The sequence below is a fragment of the Hyperoodon ampullatus genome (genome assembly GCF_949752795.1).
Source record: "Hyperoodon ampullatus genome assembly, chromosome: 14".
Taxonomy (NCBI): Eukaryota; Metazoa; Chordata; class Mammalia; order Artiodactyla; family Ziphiidae; genus Hyperoodon; species Hyperoodon ampullatus.
Genome location: NC_136927.1, coordinates 39,934,088 through 39,952,823, shown reverse-complemented (window position 1 = coordinate 39,952,823; position 18,736 = coordinate 39,934,088). Strand labels below are relative to the sequence as shown.

Genomic DNA, 18,736 nt, shown 5'->3' with positions numbered 1-18,736 from the left:
TACTATCCGTGTCTGTGAGGTCTCTTCATCCAAGGGGAAGCTCACTTGCACCCCTGTTTACCAGCAGCAACATTCCACAATCTCTGGTGCTGTCCGTGGTGCTACCCACATCCAGCCTTCATGCTTCTCTACAAGCCACAGAGGTCTCTGAAGGCCAGCTTGGAACTTAGAAAAGCTGACTTTGCAGAAACTTGTTTCACCTAAACATACCAGGTCTGCATGTGATTTGATTGACAGAGATCCATGACATTCCCCTCAGCTTGACCACATGCCCCCAGAGAGGCAGCTGGGGCAACTCTGGAAGTGAGGACATCTTCATCTATAATAGAAAAGGAGCTTCAGGTGCTAAGGGCCAGCAGGTCATGGGGCTAGAGCACGCCCTGGTCATATTCTCTGTCACATAATGGTGTTTTGATAGTCCACTCCATTCTTTTGTTTAATGTAATAAATCCTCATTTCTGCTTCTAAAGGGGGCTGGTCAGATGTTTCATGTTCACAAATCCATCAAGGGCAAAATCAACACACATTCCAGAGACGGCAATCTACAAATCAGACACTAAGTTTGGAAGGGTCGTTTGTCCTCCCCCCAACCAACATCTCCAGCCATGGTCCTCAGAGAGCGCAAGTCTAGCATGATTCCTCATCCTCTTTACTTGAGAACTGTCCAAATAACTAGAGATCCAAATGAAGAAGAGGGGGATTTATAACATTTAAAGACTTTACCAACATGAAACCAATCTCTATGAAGTTAAAAAACCATACTTCTTCTGTCACGTACATTTTTTTTTACAGTTTTCACTTGATTATCAATTGCAAATACTGTCTCCACTGAAGTTCCTGATTGTGAGCAACAAAAACCAACTCTGACTATTTCAACCGGAAAAGGAGTTTTTTAAAAGGGAATTGGGGAGCTCAGAGAATCTCCAAAAAGGCGGAAGAACCAGATTTGGAGGCTACACAGCCAGGAACAATGCCTAACTGCAGCACAGAGATGCCCCAGCGAAGATGCCACTGACGTCACCACTGGGCACAGACATCCTCCCTTGTTCCATGAAGCCCTAACACTGGGCTCTGGATGCTGTTGCTAAGAACCACTTCCCCTCATGCCTCTGGAAACCAGACATAGCTGATTGACTATGGCCCCACTCGATTCTACAGCCTCTGTTTTCTTGGTCACTAACTTCTGATTCAAGGTCTTCAGTGAGTGTGATGAGCATCAGAGCCTGAGTTGTGTGTCTGCTCTTCCTACAGGGAGGCTGTGAAAGTATCTGGCACGTTAAATCTTTAGAGGAGGATATGGACTCCATTCCTACTCACAAATGAAAGGGGTTCAGATGTTGAGTGGCTTAGAAAAGTGATAACTATGCCCTAAATGTATAAATAATGGAGGAAGAAAGAGAGAATGTGTCGTTAGCAGAAAAAGCTTTGCATTTAGGCACGGTCTAGCACCTAGAATGTTAATCTTTGCATTTTATGACTTGGACCAAATGGACCCCAGATCCCAATCCAGCTCCCTGCTAGACTGGAAACCTTGCCTTCAATCCCAACCCTGTTGGCAAGGACTCTAATCATTTCATCTCCTGTTTCCTCCACTGGGACTGGATTTTCTTCCAATAAACTTACAGTCCCCTGTTTAATCTTCTCAGCAACGCTTGAGTGCCTTAATTCTATTCTGGTGGAGGCCCATCTTGTATAGGAGTTAGGTTCAAATGTCAGCACATAAGGTGAAAACCATGTAGAGTGAACAATTACCCATGATCCCCGGTTTTTTGGTTAAGCACCAGTTGAAGTCACGGGCTTGAATTTAGGGGCCATGTCGTATGGAAGATAATGTGTACCTTTCAACACCAGAATTACATTCAGCACAAGATGCTCCCACCATGACAGTCAAAGGAGAAACTGGGGGAATTAGAGGCTTCACAGGTCCGTCTCATGCATACGTGGTGACACATATTCATGGAGGACAAGCGTGGGCTGAATGACCACACAATTTACAGTTTAAATTATTATGGTTACTCTCACCGTTTCTATTTCTTCACTGAGATCACACTGTGCAACGTAAAGCCACTTGGCTTCCTGACCTTCATTCTTCCATTCGGGAGCACACAGGCAGAGTGGGGACTCTATGCATTCTGGATTTGCTACTTCATGGAGTGAAAAAAAGCCCCAGGACTCTGCAGGCTTCTGGCAAGGCCCTCACCTTCCATCCCTTCATCCCACCAGGGCCCATAGCCTCATTTCCAGTTTCTGCCTTGAGATCACCAGGGCTGATCTCTTTATGCCTTTTAGTCCCATATCCTTCAACTGCTTTAGGAAGACCAGGCCTCCGAGGGTCTTCCCTAACTCTTCAGACCCTAATCTCATGCTCTGTACAGAATGACAGGCAACCCACCACCACCCAGCCCACACCAGACCCCTTCCCTGCTTGACTTTCCTCCATGGTACTTCTCACTACTCGACGGACTGTATTTGTATGATTTACATATCTGTCTTCCACCACTGGAATATGAGTTCTACAAAGGTGGGGCTTTGTCTGTTTTCTTCACGCTGTATCCCCACCATCTAGACTAGAAGCCAGCACGTGGTAGGCTTTCAATAAATGTTTGTCAAATGAATGAATGAAGGAAGGAAACGGACTTTGATGACTCTTCAGGATCTTTTAAATAAACCCTCGCCCATGCCAAGTGCCCTTTGGAAGCCCCGTGCCACGCGCCAGCCTCCCTTGCATGACAAACCAATGCAAGCCTGCACTGTAATGCCATTTGCATCCATGTAGTGTAAGGAGAACTGTACACCCTGGACTCACTGACAAATAGCAGCCCCAGGCTCCATAGTTTGCTTGTATGAGATATAAAATGGGGTGACTCATCCGGCTATGATCATACGCTTGCTCCTGCAAAAACGGGCAAATGCCAAGTCCTGAGCTTAATCCTGTCTTTCAGGGCAAGCTACTCAGAGATCCATTTCCAAATTGTAGTTACATAGCAAAAAAAAAAAAAGGAAGGAAAAAAGGAAAGAAAAAAAGAAAGAAAGAAATTTGTTTCCTAATAATATGATCCAGCACATTCTGCCAGCCACGATTCTTCGCTTGCTCCCCAAATGTGGGGTCCACGGGTGAGAGAAAGAAGGGCTGGGTCCCCAGGGGTGAGCTCCCTCCTCTGAGCAAATGGTCTCACATTCGAAGCTCTGAACCATCACTGGAGGAAGATCTTCTGTCATCGTATAGAGCTGCCCAAACTTTGCCAGGGCAGTGGGCAATGCTGCCTGGCGGAGCACATGCCCAAGTTAGCACTGGAGGATTCCTCCCCCACCGTGGGGTCTAATTTTAAAAGCAGTTGAAGAAAGAGGCAGGGAAGGGAGGAGCTTAGGAACCAAGGAGACGGGAAGTAGAGCAGGGTTCACTTACCGGTAAATGATGCCCTTGCTCTGTAGGAAGAACAGACCGATGGCAATTTCTGCAGCATAAAATCTGAAATTAAAAAAAAAAAAAGCAATGGAGAAATTCAAGGACACCATATGCTTGGCAACTCTCAGAACTCAATACAATATTGAACTGGGCATAGGGCATTAATGTTCCACCATGGATGGTCAACCGTACGTCTCATAAAACGAAGTATGAGAGTTTGGACGGATGAACAGGGTTTAGAGAGCTATGAGGCTAAGGTCAAAATGCAGTGGGCAGAGGTTCAGCACCTGCTTAGCGGGGCGGAGGCCACGGGATATGATGAACTGACTGGAGAAGGATCATTTCAGACTCCAGCATGATAACGGCTAACATCTGCTGAAGGCTTACCATCAACCTTGCATCATTTCAGGTTATCATCTGATTAAATCTAAATAACAATCCTATAAGGTAGGTGATACTACTACTTCCCTGTTCCTCAAATGAGGAAACTAAGGATTAGTGACATGAAATAACTTGACCAAGTTATACAGCTAATGAATGGCACAGCCAGTATTGGAAACAGCATCTGGCTAAAGCGTAAGCTCTTCATGAAGGCCCGGAAAGAAACAGATTTTTGAGAGAACCAGAAAGCCCCGTTACAAAGGTTAGGTGGGCCTTTGGGGAACTCTGTAAAATGTCCTGACAATGTGTCTTGTGTGATAATGGAGTGAAGGTCAGTGGTCAATTAGATGTCAGAAGAACAAGAAGAGCCAACCCGTTAGGACTGTGCCAAGATACACAAATGGCACGACCTGGAAGCACGAGAATGCAAACCCTACCAGAATTAGTGCTCATGACCTGGGCAGCTGGGAGGAGGGGGGCAAGGCTGAGCTGAACAGGAGCCAGCAAGCCTCTGCAACGATGGGATGGCGCCCTAGATGAGCCTCCAGAGCTTTCTGGCGGGATGATAAGAGCCTGGCAAACTCCCTAGGAGAGGTTAGCTCTGCTGATCCTATGACTGGCCGTGCTCCTATTCTCCAACAGCCGGGAGAAACAGGATGAAATTTGTGTTCTAAAGAGAAGAGACCAGCTGCCTTGTGGACTGAAGGGGACAGAATGAACTCAGCAGGGGAAACAGATTTCCAAAGACCCAGAGTCAGTCTCTCCACCCCAAGAGCCACAGAGCGTAGTCTCTATGCAGCTTGAGCCTTCATCTCCCTGGAACGAGGGCATCTAAGAGGGAGAGTGGTGTCAGACAGAGAACGTGAGCAAAGAAGATCTGGGTCAGAATTCTGGTTCTGCCTCACACTAGCTCTGTGACCTTGAGCAAGTCTCTAAAAACTCTCTGGGCCTGGCACATAGTAAGCTCTCAATAAGCATCAGCAAAGGAATACACAAAACCTACAATGACATCCCCCAAGGAAGCTATAGGGCTTTCTTTATGAGCCAGGGGCAAAACTTAGAGATAGGGACTTCCCTGGAAGTCCAGTGGTTAAGACTCCACGCTTCCAATTCAAGGGGCATGGGTTTGATCCCTGGTCAGGGAACTAAGATCCCACATGCCACGCAGTGCGGCCCCAAGAATCTTAGAGATAAAGAAATAGCTGTGGCTTTCAAGCTTCCAGTTCTTAGCTGGTGTCAAGAAAGAAAGAAGTATCCCATCTCAGCAGAACACCCTTTGCCCCGGCCATGTTTTTCTCAGAAGCCCAAGATGTTTAAAGAAAAAGCTCAAGATGTTTAAAATCCCTATTCGACTAAGAACCCAAAAGAACTAACAACCCACCCATTTACTCCAAGGGAAAAGCACAGCACCAGTTCTCACTTACACAGCGTGAGGTTCCTTGAACCGGCCCACTTGTTGGATGTGGTACATGAGGTCGCCACCATTCACATACTCCATCACAAAGTACAGGCGGTCCTGGGAGAAGACAGCAAAGAGCAAAGTCAGCCTCTTACAGTTCCTTGGGTTCCAAATGGAGAGCAGGTAATAGCTGGGATTTATGCTCAAAACCACCAGGACTCTGTGACAGGCTGGGTGCACTGTTTCCCCAAGCGGAGTATTTGTGCCACTAGAAGTATGCAAGTGACCACAGGCAGTATGTGAACTGTTTTTTTAAATTAATAACGCTAACTTTATACTTGTCGGTACTGGAAAATATAATTAGCACATTAATCTCGTGACTTAGTGGCTATCATTGTTTAGTAAATTTTATTTTAATAAACAGTAGAGACTATTAAGTGAATCATATACCCGTAATAGGTAAGCTGCGGGAGTCAGCCTCCACCATGTCCCCTGTGGTTTCCACTGCCCGGTGTTCACATCCTGGTGTAGTCCCTTCCCTCTGAGAATTGGACTGACTTGTGTAACCAATAGGATATTGTAAAAATGACAGTGTGTGGCTTCCGGGACTGGTCGCGTTGTGAAATGTGTGTTTCTGTTTTACTTATATATTAGGGTGGCTGGGTCACTGTGTAAAAGGCGGTTTGCTGTCAAAAGTCGCCAAGCTATGGTACGGGGCTGTAAGACCAGGAGGCGGGTAGCAGAGAAGTGATGTGTAGGGCAAAGGGTCCCGATGAAATCAATATAGGATTTGAAGTCTCTTTCCACTACTTACTAGCTGTGCAACAGCTGTTACTTAACCTCTCAAATCTCCAGCTGTCTCTCTACCTGTAAACTGGACACAACCCACCTGCCCATAGAGTAAGTACCAAGATGACGTATGTAAAGTGTTCTAACAATGATGGCGGCCATACAACAAAGGTTTAATCCACCACTAAAAAAAAAGTCTTCCTTACAGTGCACAGAACTTTATCTTACATATAACAGTCATGTGTGCATTTATCAAATGTGTATTGAGTGTATAATAATTAGAATAAAAACAATGAAACGAAGCTACCACCTTGCAAGCACTATGTGACTAAGCTGAGCGCTTTACATATTTCGCCTCATTTATCTCTCTAAACAACCCAACATGACAAACATTACGTTTTCCCCCAGCAGGATTTGAACCCCGGGCAGGTTGGTTTCAGAGTCTACACTTGTAACCTCGTATTATGCAGCTTCCCGTGTTAAGGTTCTGACCCAGACATTGTATTGGATGTGTGGGTGTGTCCTCCCTTCTGGGAGCTTCCAGTCCAGGGGAGAAGAGAAGGGATGTCAGAAAAAGCTGGCAGACCACAAGGGACGGGTACAGGTTAATCAATTATTTTTGAAATGTCGAAGGACTTTCTCAGCCCGACTCTACTTCACCCTCTCAGCATCTCTAATGAGAGGCAGAACCCTCCACTCCAAGGCATATGAGGTTTGCAAAAAGGTCACTTACAAGTTAGTGGCAGAGTGGAGACAGTCAGCCAGAACTGCCGACACCCTGCCCCTGGTTCTTTGGGGGTTTTCTGATAGAAAACAAGCCTAAAAATAGCATCTGTCTTTGCTGCATGTTGAAGAGAACCAAAACGCTTGCTTTTAAAAATTATTTTTAAAACTAGCAGATGGCATCGGCCACAGAGAGAGAAGTAAGTGAGGGAGAGATTTCAGTTGCTTGCTTTCTCCTTGGAAGAACTCAACTTGCCCCCCCAGACTCATTAGTCAGAATCCCAACATCAGGGAGAGAGCTCCACGGTGGGTAATGCCACGCTCTGTGGTCTGTTCCTACCACTCACTGTATTTGGGGCAACCCTGAGATCTGTCATCTTCGAACTGCACTGAGTGTGGCGTTGGCACACCAGTTCTTCAGCTATTAAACATTATGGTTGGCATCTTGCTGTCCTTTCATTTTCCGAGCAAATACTTAATGATGCCCACTCTTTGCCAGGCTCTTCTACTGCCAGAGATGCTACTGTGAATGATCCATGGTGCCCGATGTTAAGGATTCCCCCAGGCAAGTGGGGAGACCAGATAAACTTCCAAATGGCAATGTTTCCCAAAATGGGGTGGGAGATCATTTTAGGTGGGCTATGTTTTTACCTTTAGAGTTTTGTGTTTATTTTAATGCATATTATTAAAAATATAACTAGCACCTGAAGCCCCTGATTTGATGGCTATTATTGCTGAGGAGGGAGAGTAGAATGCATGGAGTTACAAAAGAGGAGGTGTGAGCAAGACATGGCCTTATGAACTGCATAAGGCCATCCACCCAAACGTCAGTCACCTCACTTACGTTAAGATCTTTACCATGTTGTTCTAAATCGTCTCCTAAAATTTACTTATTTTATAATGTTTTTTATTAACTTACCTTTTTTTTTTTACTTAAACACAGTTATTTAAAAAATTTAAAACTTCATACCAAAGTCATAAATGGAGATTGTCTCTGTAAAAAAATAAATGCCTCTCTGGAGTCTATTGACTCCATGCTATCACCAGTCTGGCTTTGGTACATCAATCCCTTAAATGACTTATTTTTAACATAAATGCAATTTGCCCATGTACTTCATCTCCCACTCCAACGCAAGGAACATCAAAATTTGGAAAACACTTCCAATGGCAATCTAGAGCCCATCTTGAGCAGAGAAGTGAATTCTAGAACTTTTATTGAGCATTTATGTTTGCAATTCATGGTATTAGGTGTTAAAAGGGCAAAAATGATAAGGTACAGGTCTTGTCGTCAGAAAATTCAGAATCTTGGTTAATTCCATAGGAATTCAGAATCATGGTTAATATACAACTAACTAAAGCCATCATTGAAAGTAGGATGTGTTCAGAGAAATTTCATGAGAAGGACTTCAGCTCACCCACTACCTCCAATTCTGACATAATTATTCCCCCCACAGTGCCCTGAAATCTGACTTTGTTCCCCACGCTTCCTATAAAATTATTCCAAGGCTTCACAGATCTTTCTTATAGTCACGTGCAGTGGGTTTGGATCAGGACCTACTTGCTGGCCTCTCTTACGTGGACATCAGAAAGTATGTATTGAACATGGACTCCAAGTCCAGATTGGCTCCTGCTACTTGCTCTGTTTTCCAAAGAGGACTTGTCACAGCTCAAGACATCAACTCTCATCGTTCTAGGCTGATGAATCTCGACTTCAATTTCTATCCTCTCCCTTTCTCCTGAGCTCCAGTCAGCTCCAGCTGGCTACAGGACGTTTCTACGTGGGTGTTCCACTGTCAACTCCAATTAAAAGCTCTGAAAGGCAAGCTCACCATCTTTCTCTTCAAACTAGCCAGTCTGCTCAACTTTCAGTGTTTCTTCCAAATTATCACCGTTATTGCAGTTATTCTTCATTTACACACTGCCCTTGTCTCTGAAGCGTGAAACGACTTCAGTTAATTTTAAATTTCCTTTCTCCGTGACCCCTCATATTCAATCAGTAAATAAATAAAATTAAATATCTGTCACCGTAGCGTGCAAAATGGTTGGATAGAATTTTTCAAATGTGGAGTGTGAATATGAGGATAGTCTGATTTAAAACGATGGCTGGATTGCATGTGCAGAATTCACCAGGGGAGGCCCTGGAGAGGGCAGGGCATTTAAAGAGATAATCACTGTGGCTCCAAGACAGCTGAAAGTGGGATGTGACACAATGCCCATGTGACTGCCAGGAGGACACTTGCCCCTTTTAATAAGATACCATGCACAGAGAAAATCAACAATGTGGGCAACTCTAAGCGTGTACCCTGCTCTAAGGTGAGTTGCATAAGTGTTAATCTATTTAATGATCTTTAGTGATTTTCCAAGCTGGTCAGTGAATCAATCCTGTCTGTAAACTGTTCCTCTTATTGCAAAGACCCATCTGTTTCTATCAAGAAGCTGTGCAGTTAAGAGCCTTAGCTGTGGCGTGAGCTAGTACTGGGTTCAAGTGCCGGTTACCCTGCTTACTTACTCTGAGACCTTGCATCAGTTACTTAAACTTCCCCTGCCTTCCTAAAGGGGCAGGAATAGCTTCTCTTCCATATGGGTTTGCAAAGATGTAACAGATAATGCATGGAGTCCATGCAAACTCACAGAGGCTCACTCAAGTGAGTGTGTGGACACCTTCTTTCCTCTGTATTCTATAGCCTAAGAATCACTATCCGAATCAAGCAACTTGATGCTCCTCTAACTGCATTTTCTGCTTTCTAAGCTTTGCCCTTCCACATAGAGAGCAAAGTTCTCAAGGGCTAGGGCCATCTCTCTTCTTCCTTGGAATTCTATGGACCTTCAAAGGCCACCATCAAGAGGGCAGAGAGAACCAGGCTGTGTCTATTCCTCCCCACCCCAGCTCTATATGCCTGGGTTGCATTCCTAGGTCCTTTCCTGCACTCAAGATTCTTGGATGGCTTTAGTTGCCTGAGGCCCAGACACCTATCAAGCTCTCTCCAGCTTCCTCTCCTTGGATGCATTGAATACCATGTTTGCATTGCTAGCGGCAGGCTATGTCCTGCTCCAACCCAGTCGGTCTCCTTGGATTCATGGTGGCGTCTCCCACCTGACAAGAGCGCCAATTATTCCTTCCCTGTAGATACAACCCCTTCTTAAAGGTTCCTGCTGAATTAGTAGCCAATTACTAGGTGATTGGGCTAGGAATAAAACAACTGACCTATGCTGAATCAATCAGATTCTCTTTCCTGTGTATGAATTGGAATTCAGGGAATTTGGTGGATAGGCAAACTGCAAGGGACTAGGGAAGCCATGTTACCATGAGCAGGGGAAAAACAAAGAAAGCAAGGAAAAAGAAACAGAGATCTAGAAAGAGTCTAGAAAGTCTAGAGTCTAGAGAGCTTTGATGTTACAGTTTCTAGATCTTCATGACGCTCAGGTACATCTTTGCCTTTGGGTTGTTTTTCTTCCAATAATTCTTTTTTTTTTTTTTTTTTTAACATCAGCTAGTTTGGAAGAGGTATTCTGTTTCCTGCAACTCAACCATGGCCAACTGAGACTACGGCCAAGAGTTTCCTACAGCAACGCCCTTACATTAAACTATATCCTTGGATACTGCTGCCAACCCAGAGTTGACCCCGAGTTACCAGGACCCCTTGGACACTCTCGGTGCTCAATGGACATGTCATCAGGGGCCAACTCTACAAGTGGAATCATCCTCAACCCCCTCCCTGTCCCTTTTTGCATTCTGGGTTGACGCCCCTCCCGGCATGCCTTGCAACTGAGTTCTTGCTGGGCTACAACAGCAAATTTGGGGAGGAAGTAATTCCTGTCCTTCAATGACTCATAAAATCTAATTCTATTTTAAAAAAAAAGAAAAAAGAAGTGCATATGTTCAATTGAAAAGAAAACATTTAAAATAGATGTTTTGCTTAGGAGACTTAACTGCCTGTGCCCACTGGCGGCTGGGAAACTGCATGAATGTGCTGGGCTGACAATTGTACCCGGGAAAAACTTCAAAAGGGCTGGAGGACACATAATCCTTTTGTGCCCCTCCAGCCAGGTGCCCTTCCAGCCCAGCTCAAATAATGCGGGTAGCCTCCCTTTTTGTTTGTTCTGCACTTTGTACACCACCTCTTTTAATCCTCACTTCTTATGTCACTTTAAAGATGATGAAACGAATATGCAGATCTGTTAAATGACTTCCTGGAGGTCACACAGCCAGTAATCATAGACCCAGATTTATCTGACTGAGAAGCTGGTGCTTATCCCTTTGTGCTTCTAGAACAATTGGCCTAAACCTCATTCTCCGAAGATCAGTTCCTCTAATGAGCAATTCTCTAAAAATTCAACCCCCTTCTGATGGCTTTTGTATCTGTGTATTTGAGTATTAACTTTTGCCATCTTGTGGCACATTCAACACTTTTAACGTGTTTTATTATCGACTCTCCTGAAATAATATAAATTCAAAATGAAGACAATTACCCACTGGCCCCTCCCTAAATCAAATCAAAGTTTCGATTTATCTTATCTGTGTCTCTGATTCTTTTCCATGTGCAGAGTCAATTTTAACACATTTAGAATAATCTCTTAAATAGAATGTAATATCTTACATTTTCTGTTAACATTGCACCATGCATGCTTTTCAAGGATCTTTAAAATCCAGTTGTCTAATAATACTTCTGATGTAACTTTGCTTTTCTAAACAAGTTTTTAGAAATTAAATTTGTATCGTTTTAAGAATGACAAAAATTGTTTTGTATATTGGTAGGGTGTCTTTTTCCTTTTTATCTATTCTGACCACCTTCAAGATTTTTCTGTTTTATCAAGGATCGTTTATCTTCCAAATTCTAAGTCTCTAGCAAAAAAACCATATCAAATTTGCAGCATGTTATAATAAATTTGTCATTTTTTAAAGGTAGCTGATTCATAAGAGAATTCTGGGTCACAAAATACAAAATGACGCTCCACTCAGGCTACACTGGCCTCCTTGCTGCTCCTCAAATATGCCGAGCATGTCCCTGCCTCGGGCATTTACACTCACTCTCCCTGCTGTCTAGAACACTTTGCCCCTAGACATCCACGTGCCTTGCTCCCTCATTTGCTCTGGTCTCTGCTCAAATGTCATCCTTATCAGAAAGACCTTCCTTGATCATCCAATCAAAAATAGCATCTCTGTCTTCATCCATCCATCTCTCCCCCCTTTATTTTTTGTTATTATTGTTTATTATCTGTCTCCTCCATTCGAATGTAAATTCCAAAGGAACAGGGGACTTTATCTCTTTTGTTCACTGATGTACCCTCACAGGGATGCAGCTGGGTCCTGACACATTTATGTCAACAAATAAATATTTGTTGACAGAATCAATAAGCCTTAGTACCCCCTGTAGACTGGCAGTAATGATCTGACTTTCAGGGATGCTGGCTTTAGGGATACTGCCTATTCCAGCCAGGACGCCTCCACCTCTGGAGCACCAATCTGGGGGTCAGGGGATATGCAACTCCAGAAGGTGAGCGTGAGACGATGACCACCTTCATGGGCCTTCCTGCTCACCTGACCCAGGTTAACAATGGTTTGTTTCACCTATAGGCAGGGCTCCCTAAATTTGAAAATCACTCCCACCAAGAAATCTTTCCAATCATCGCAATATCCTTGTGGGGGTAAGTAGGTGACTCTTTCATAGTGAAAAGAACACCTGAAGGGGCATTAGGACACCTGCCACTTACCGACAGTGTAACCTGAGGCATTTCAAATTTCTGAGGGTTGGTTTCATTTGCAGAAGTGTGGACAGTAATACGTGCTTGTGGTGTTCTTGTTAAAATTAAATGTGATCATGACAATGAAGATAATTTCTAAACTAGAAAAAGGAATCTGGAAGTAAGGCAGAGGCAGGATAGCAAGGCTTCGGGGTTTGGGGTTCTAGAGTCTTACAGAACAAATGCCAGTGCCATCCCCTCCCTCACTGTGTGTGGCATTGCTCAAGTTACTGAACTTCTCTGAATATCAGCGCCCTTATCTATACATTGGGGGTAGTCACAGGGCCCACCCAGTCGAAGTGTCAGGAGGATAAAATGAGAGGTTACCTGTAGAGCACTGAGCACAGTGCCTGACACAGGCTGACGCACTAAGGCTGCTGCTTTTTGTGGTTTTGATCATCCCTGTTGAGGCCATTTTGGTAGCAACTCAACATAATCTACTAGCAAAAGCTTGGGCTCTGGGTTCAGTGGGCCTGTGACCCTGTGCTGTGTCCGGGGAAAACTACCTGACATTCCAGTTCTTCAATCCATTCACCTGCAAAGTGGGGTGTCAGATAATCCCTTCCACCCAAGAGGTTTTGTGAGGCTGGAACGAAACAGAGTTTTCAAAGGCCCACAGGATGGCAGCTGCGCAGACAGAAAGTCAGATCCACTCCAGGGATGGGAAAGCTGAAGGAGGGAGTGCCAGGTGAGGGATGCGGTCGGGCCCCTGCTGGAGCCTGGAGACAGGCTGGCTGCTGGCGGTTCTGCCCCACGTGTGTCAGGTAGAGTGGAAATCGGGTAACGTACACTCAAAAGACCTCATAGTGCAGTGATTAAGTGTAAAGCCCCTTGGAGCCAGGCTGCCTGGGTTCAAGTCCTGGCCCTGAAACGTACTAGCTGTATGGCCTCAGTGCCCGTCTGTGACATTGGGATGATGTCAGGACCCATGCAAGGGCTGTCACGGATGTGGCTTATGATGGTTAGTCCTGTGCCTCACGTACAGTAGGCATTATTAGGTCTTTGAAATAAATTTATGTAAAATTAAAATATATGTGCTTAGCCAAAAGAAAAAGTAAATGAAAAAAATTTTCAGTGGGGGCCTTTTACTCAATGAGCATCTGCTGCTGAGTGGACGTGAGATGGGAGGGTCTCTGCTCTCCCCTCAGCCAACCCCGCTCAGCCCCCAAGAGCCTCGAGCTCAGCTGGCAGTGAGTGTATCTCCCCAAGCCAAGCGTAACTCTGCTACCCTGGCCTTGCTGGAGTGGGAGACCGTGGGTTGGTCTTCAGTAGGAGGCCTCCATCCCCATACAAGACTCGAATGCACTCAATTCTAGTGTTTTACGTTCTCTCGGTTCTTAATCTCTCTTTCCTGGCAGGTGACAACTCCTGGAGGGGACCCAGGGTGCTGCACAATTTCCATGCACACCCAGACGTTACTCTCCAATTCCAGAAAGCATAATGAAATACAAGGCTCAATGTTCAAAGAAGAGCCTCACATCCACTCTACTCTATCGTGTTTAAAACAGTAAATTACAAATGAAGATACTGTACTTAATGAATATTAGTCACAAATGACCAATTTCCCCCAATCTCAACACACCCAACTGAAATTGAAAACTGCTGCTCCAAGTTAGCCCAGCCTTGAGAACAAGATCTCCTTCTTGTTTACCACTCAGTCTGTTTACCACTGAGACTGTCCTTTATCTGGTGATGTCCACGAGTCAGTTTGGGAACCACCCATGGAAAAAAAGAGAAGATGTGAGAATGGGAGAGTCTAGAGGTCTAAGAGTGTAGTCTAATCCCATTTCTGTCGCTACTTGAATACCTTTAGGCCTTAACTGCCCAAGGTAACACCAGGGATTTGGACTTGTAAGATGTATGCCCTTCCCGATCTTTGCCAAGTCCCATGTAATGTGAATTATAGCTCACTTAATATTTTTCTTTACAAGGACTCTATTCTTTTTTTTTTTTTTCTTTGCGGTACGCGGGCCTCTCACTGTTGTGGCCTCTCCCGTTGTGGAGCACAGGCTCCTGACGCACAGGCTCATCGGCCATGGCTCACGGGTCCAGCTGCTCCGCGGCATGTGGGATCTTCCTGGACCAGGGCACGAACCCGTGTCCCCTGCGTCGGCAGGCAGACTCTCAACCACGGTGCCACCAGGGAAGCCCAAGGACTCTATTCTTTTACTCAGAAATTTTATTTTAAAAGCAAACTTTTGTCACCTTTGGGGCATAACAGTGAGCCAGTTCATGAAAACTGTCAAATAACAAAAACAAGTGTCATGCATCTATCCTGCCTTTCCTATATGAACTGTATCACCAGGGGACCAAGCAACAGATGAGGGAAGTCTCTCTTTATAAAAGAATTCCAACTAATAAAGAAAAAGGAATGACAGAATTAGGATATCACCATCTCACAATCCTTAATGAATTCATGGACCTAGGCACAGAGCATCACTGGTTGCCAACACTTTACAAAAACAGAAACAACCGGACATTATGTGACTTTGGATGAAAAAACACACAGCCATCTATGGTCTTGCCAAAGGGATCAAACCTGGGTCTGACTGAACCTCTAGGTCCAGCTACCAATTTGCAGAAAACACAGAGGACAGAGGAAACGTGTGGAGGGGCCCCATGACTATGTACTCAGCAAAATCCAGACTGTGAAAACGTTGTGGGTCAAACAGCCCAGGATCTTTAGCAGATAAAAGAAAGGGATGGAAGGAATGGAGAGGGAAATCACCCTATTAAAAGACAAATCAAATTTCTACAAATGGGAAAGAGTAAACTATCTTATCAAGAGATGATAAAACTTAAGTGATAAAACTATAGAGACAGGCAAGGAAGTCAAGCTACCATTTGGGGGGAGATTGAGATTGGGACGCAGAGAAGCTTCTAGAGTGGCTGCCAAAGTTCTTTCTCGACCTGGGTGGTGGTATGAGGAACTTAACATTGTAATAACTCATTATTAAAATATCAACTGTGTGTGGTTTCTCTGTATTTGTCTTATAATATCTCAAAATTTAAAAATGAAAAGACTTTATATTGTCATAAATGAAAGAAATCTGTAAAAATATATAGAAAATAAAAGCAAAACAGCGACTTAGAAACTGCTATTTGCCGAAGCTCAGAACCTGAAGCTTGGTCCTCTTTCTTCATTAAAAAGTCAAGTGTTTGGGCTTCCCTGGTGGCGCAGTGGTTGAGAGTCCGTCTGCCGATGCAGGGGACACGGGTTCATGCCCCAGTCCGGGAAGATCCCACATGCTGCAGAGCGGCTGGGCCCACGAGCCATGGCCGCTGAGCCTGCGCGTCCGGAGCCTGTGCTCCGCAACGGGAGAGGCCACAGCAGTGAGAGGCCCGCATACCGCAAAAAAAAAAAAAAAAAAAAAGTCAAGTGTTAGAAAGATGTTAATGGCCATGCTAGCACCAAACAGAAACATTCTCTTCAAGGTACTCAGAAGAAAATAAAATGAACTGAAAAGAATGTAATTTAAAATCCATGCACCACCCAAAATCCCCCTTTGAACTACCCAGGACCATTCTGCACGGTGGTGCGTGCTCTATACTTTGGCAAACACAATTTCAGCTCTTAGCCCTGCCTGCAGTGGAGTGAACAATGTTCTTGTAGCCCCTCATCACCAGCAGACCCCAACAAGAGGCTGGTGGGCCAAAGCCCCACAGGGGAATACTGTACACGTTTGCCTAGAATGTTCCTTCCCTTGATGACCTGTGGTAGGGAGATTGTCTGGGATTCAGGGAATGGGCACCAGCAGAAAATCATCCCTGCACCCAAAACATAGATGCCCCTGTGGCGATCAGGCAACAATCTCTCCAAGTTCTGCTATCACAGCCCCCCACTGCATTGTTTTGTAACTATCCCCATGTCTGTTTACTTTGCTTTAAGAGCATGACCTTCTCAGAAACAGGACCCAGCTTACCCAGCACTATACCTCAGTACTTGGTCCAGGCCAAGGCCAATGCTAAACGTTTGTGAAGTGAATAACTGGCATCTATGAGCATTTACCAGGTACCAAGCACCGTGCTAAGTGTTTCTCATGTATAATCTCATTTCCTCCTCATAGCAACCTTGGACGTAGCTTATTCACAAATGAGGAGACTGATACCAAGAGGTTTTGTAATTTTCCCAAGGCCACTCAGCCAGAAAGTGACAAAGCTGGGATCTTAACCCCAAATGTATCAAGAGGCTACTTAGAACAGGGAAGGGGCTGGGTTCTGGCTCTATCCCTTTCCCAACAGGCAGTTCTATGCCTGGCGTATGGTCTGCACTGAGAAAACCCACCCCAAACCCAGTTCTGCGTCTTGCTAGGCTGGAGGGACTCAGTCTAACTTAGCAGAGCACAGGACTTGGTGATGTTGGAGAAGAGAGCAAGTCCCAAGCTTTAAGGTAAACGCAACTTGCAGTAGTGTCCCATCTCGCACAGGGGTTGGGCTCTACAATCAGGATGTAGGGTAAGAACAGGAGAGAGTCAAAATAATTTTGAAAACTCCCTTAAAGCATCTTCAAGACACTAGGCCTTTGGCCCTTAGAAGCTCCCAAAGCAAGAATTAACTTTGTATCTCTTTGCATTTAGGCTCTGCCTCATCTCCCCCCTGCCCTGCCCCGCCACAGTGCCTGGTACCTGGGAAAGGCTCATACATGAGGTATAGAGCTGAGTAAGCTGGGTCCCGTTTCTGAGAAGGTCATGCTCTTAAAGCAGAGGAGACAGACATGGGGATAGTTATAAGACAAGGCAATGGGGTCTGTCATAGCAGAACCTGGAGAGGTGAATGGGTCCCCAAATTGTTGTCTGATCGCCACAAGTACCCCCCTAGGTATGGAGACCAAGGTCTAGTCTGAACAGGGGAAAGGTAAGAAGTTGCTTGAAGGGACATCTCTTATTCTCACAGATAGAGGTAGAACCGCAGTCAATAGCAGATAGTGCACAGATGCCCCCTTCTTCTTAGGAGCCTGGTTCTGATCTCACTAGTCACTGCCCAGGCTGTGTCCCCTGCCCCAGGAGTCCTCTGAGGGCTGTGTTCTCAGGCAACCCCTCCTCCAAGAAGGTCCATGCAACCTGCAACGTGAACTCGTGCATTTATCTGAAGAGTCCAGAGGGCCGACTGTGACGCTCTGGGGGCACATAGGAGGACCTTTTCCCTCATCCCCATCTGTAAGTTCTGCTAGTACATCTCAGATTGTGAGTCCTGAGTTCCCGTCCGCAAGTCACCTCTTGCTGCCAGAGGAAGGCCCTGCTCCGTTGGTTATAAAACCAATTGCCTGAGTTCTTTATCTTTGTTGAAACGGCATCTGCCTCAGGGGAGAGTGCTTCTCAGCAGCAACCCCAGAAATTCTCCGTGGCCAGCTGTCCCTGGGCCCTGACAGCTTCCTGTCTCTAGGAGGGGAAGGGCCCGGGTGTCTCTTTGGGGTGGCCGCTGCCAGGACAGCTCTGGCCAAAGCCTGAAGCCTGGAGATGGAGTGGCCCAGGCCCCCAGGCGGTTACCATGGTCTGGAAGCAGGAATGCAGCTGGGTCAGGAAGGGCGGCTTCCCGGGCAGGGCCAGCACCCGCTTCTCTACCATCGTGCATTCCACGTCATCATCTTGAATCACCACGTCCTTCTTCAGGATCTTCACGGCGTACAGCTCATCTGTGCCCTTCCGCTCTGAGAGCATGACCTGCAAGAGAGCGGGCACGTCAGTGTAGTAGTCGAAGGGGCCCCGGGGAAGCCACAGGCGGCTGACGGTCACTCAGATCCACTCCAAGCTTAGTCCACGTGCCCTCGGTGGATGCTGATATGACACATGAAGTTTCCCATGGACCTTGCACCTTGAATGGCTGAACCCAATCAACAGAGGATGGTTCCAAAACAGAGACAGACCCACAGACGTAGAAAACAAACTTATGTTGACCAAAGGGGAAAGTGGTGGGGGCAGGGAGGGATAAATTAGGAGTTTGGGGTTAACCGATACACACTACTCTAAATAAAATAGATCAATAAGGACCTACTGTGTAGCACAGGGAACTCTATTCTGTATCTTGTAATAACATATAATGGAAAAGAATCTGAAAAAGAATAAAGGTATATAAACTGAAGCACTTTGCTGTACACCTGAAACTAACACAACATTGTACATCAATTATACTTCAATTTTTTAGAAAGCATATCACTAAAAAAATTATTTTAATTTTTTAAAAATAGAGGATGGGGCCAAGAGTGATGAGCAAGTATTCGGATATCCCTTTGGGATATGTATCAATGCCCAGCCAAACATGACTAGAATATAAACCCCATGAGGGCAGGTATCTTTGCC

General features: G+C 45.3%; 1 protein-coding gene across 2 annotated transcripts in view; it reads right to left on the bottom strand.

Annotated features, from left to right (window-relative positions):
* Positions 1-18,736, bottom strand: part of PRKCB (protein kinase C beta) — a gene marked incomplete at both ends in the record, with an annotated part of 309,492 nt that overhangs the window by 38,230 nt on the left and 252,526 nt on the right. For both annotated transcript variants that reach the window (XM_079719618.1, XM_079719617.1), the window contains 3 exons: positions 3,407-3,469; positions 5,212-5,303; positions 17,927-18,100. In XM_079719618.1, the coding sequence (XP_079575744.1) occupies positions 3,407-3,469; positions 5,212-5,303; positions 17,927-18,100 (329 nt within the window). The remainder of the gene's footprint in view (positions 1-3,406; positions 3,470-5,211; positions 5,304-17,926; positions 18,101-18,736) is intronic.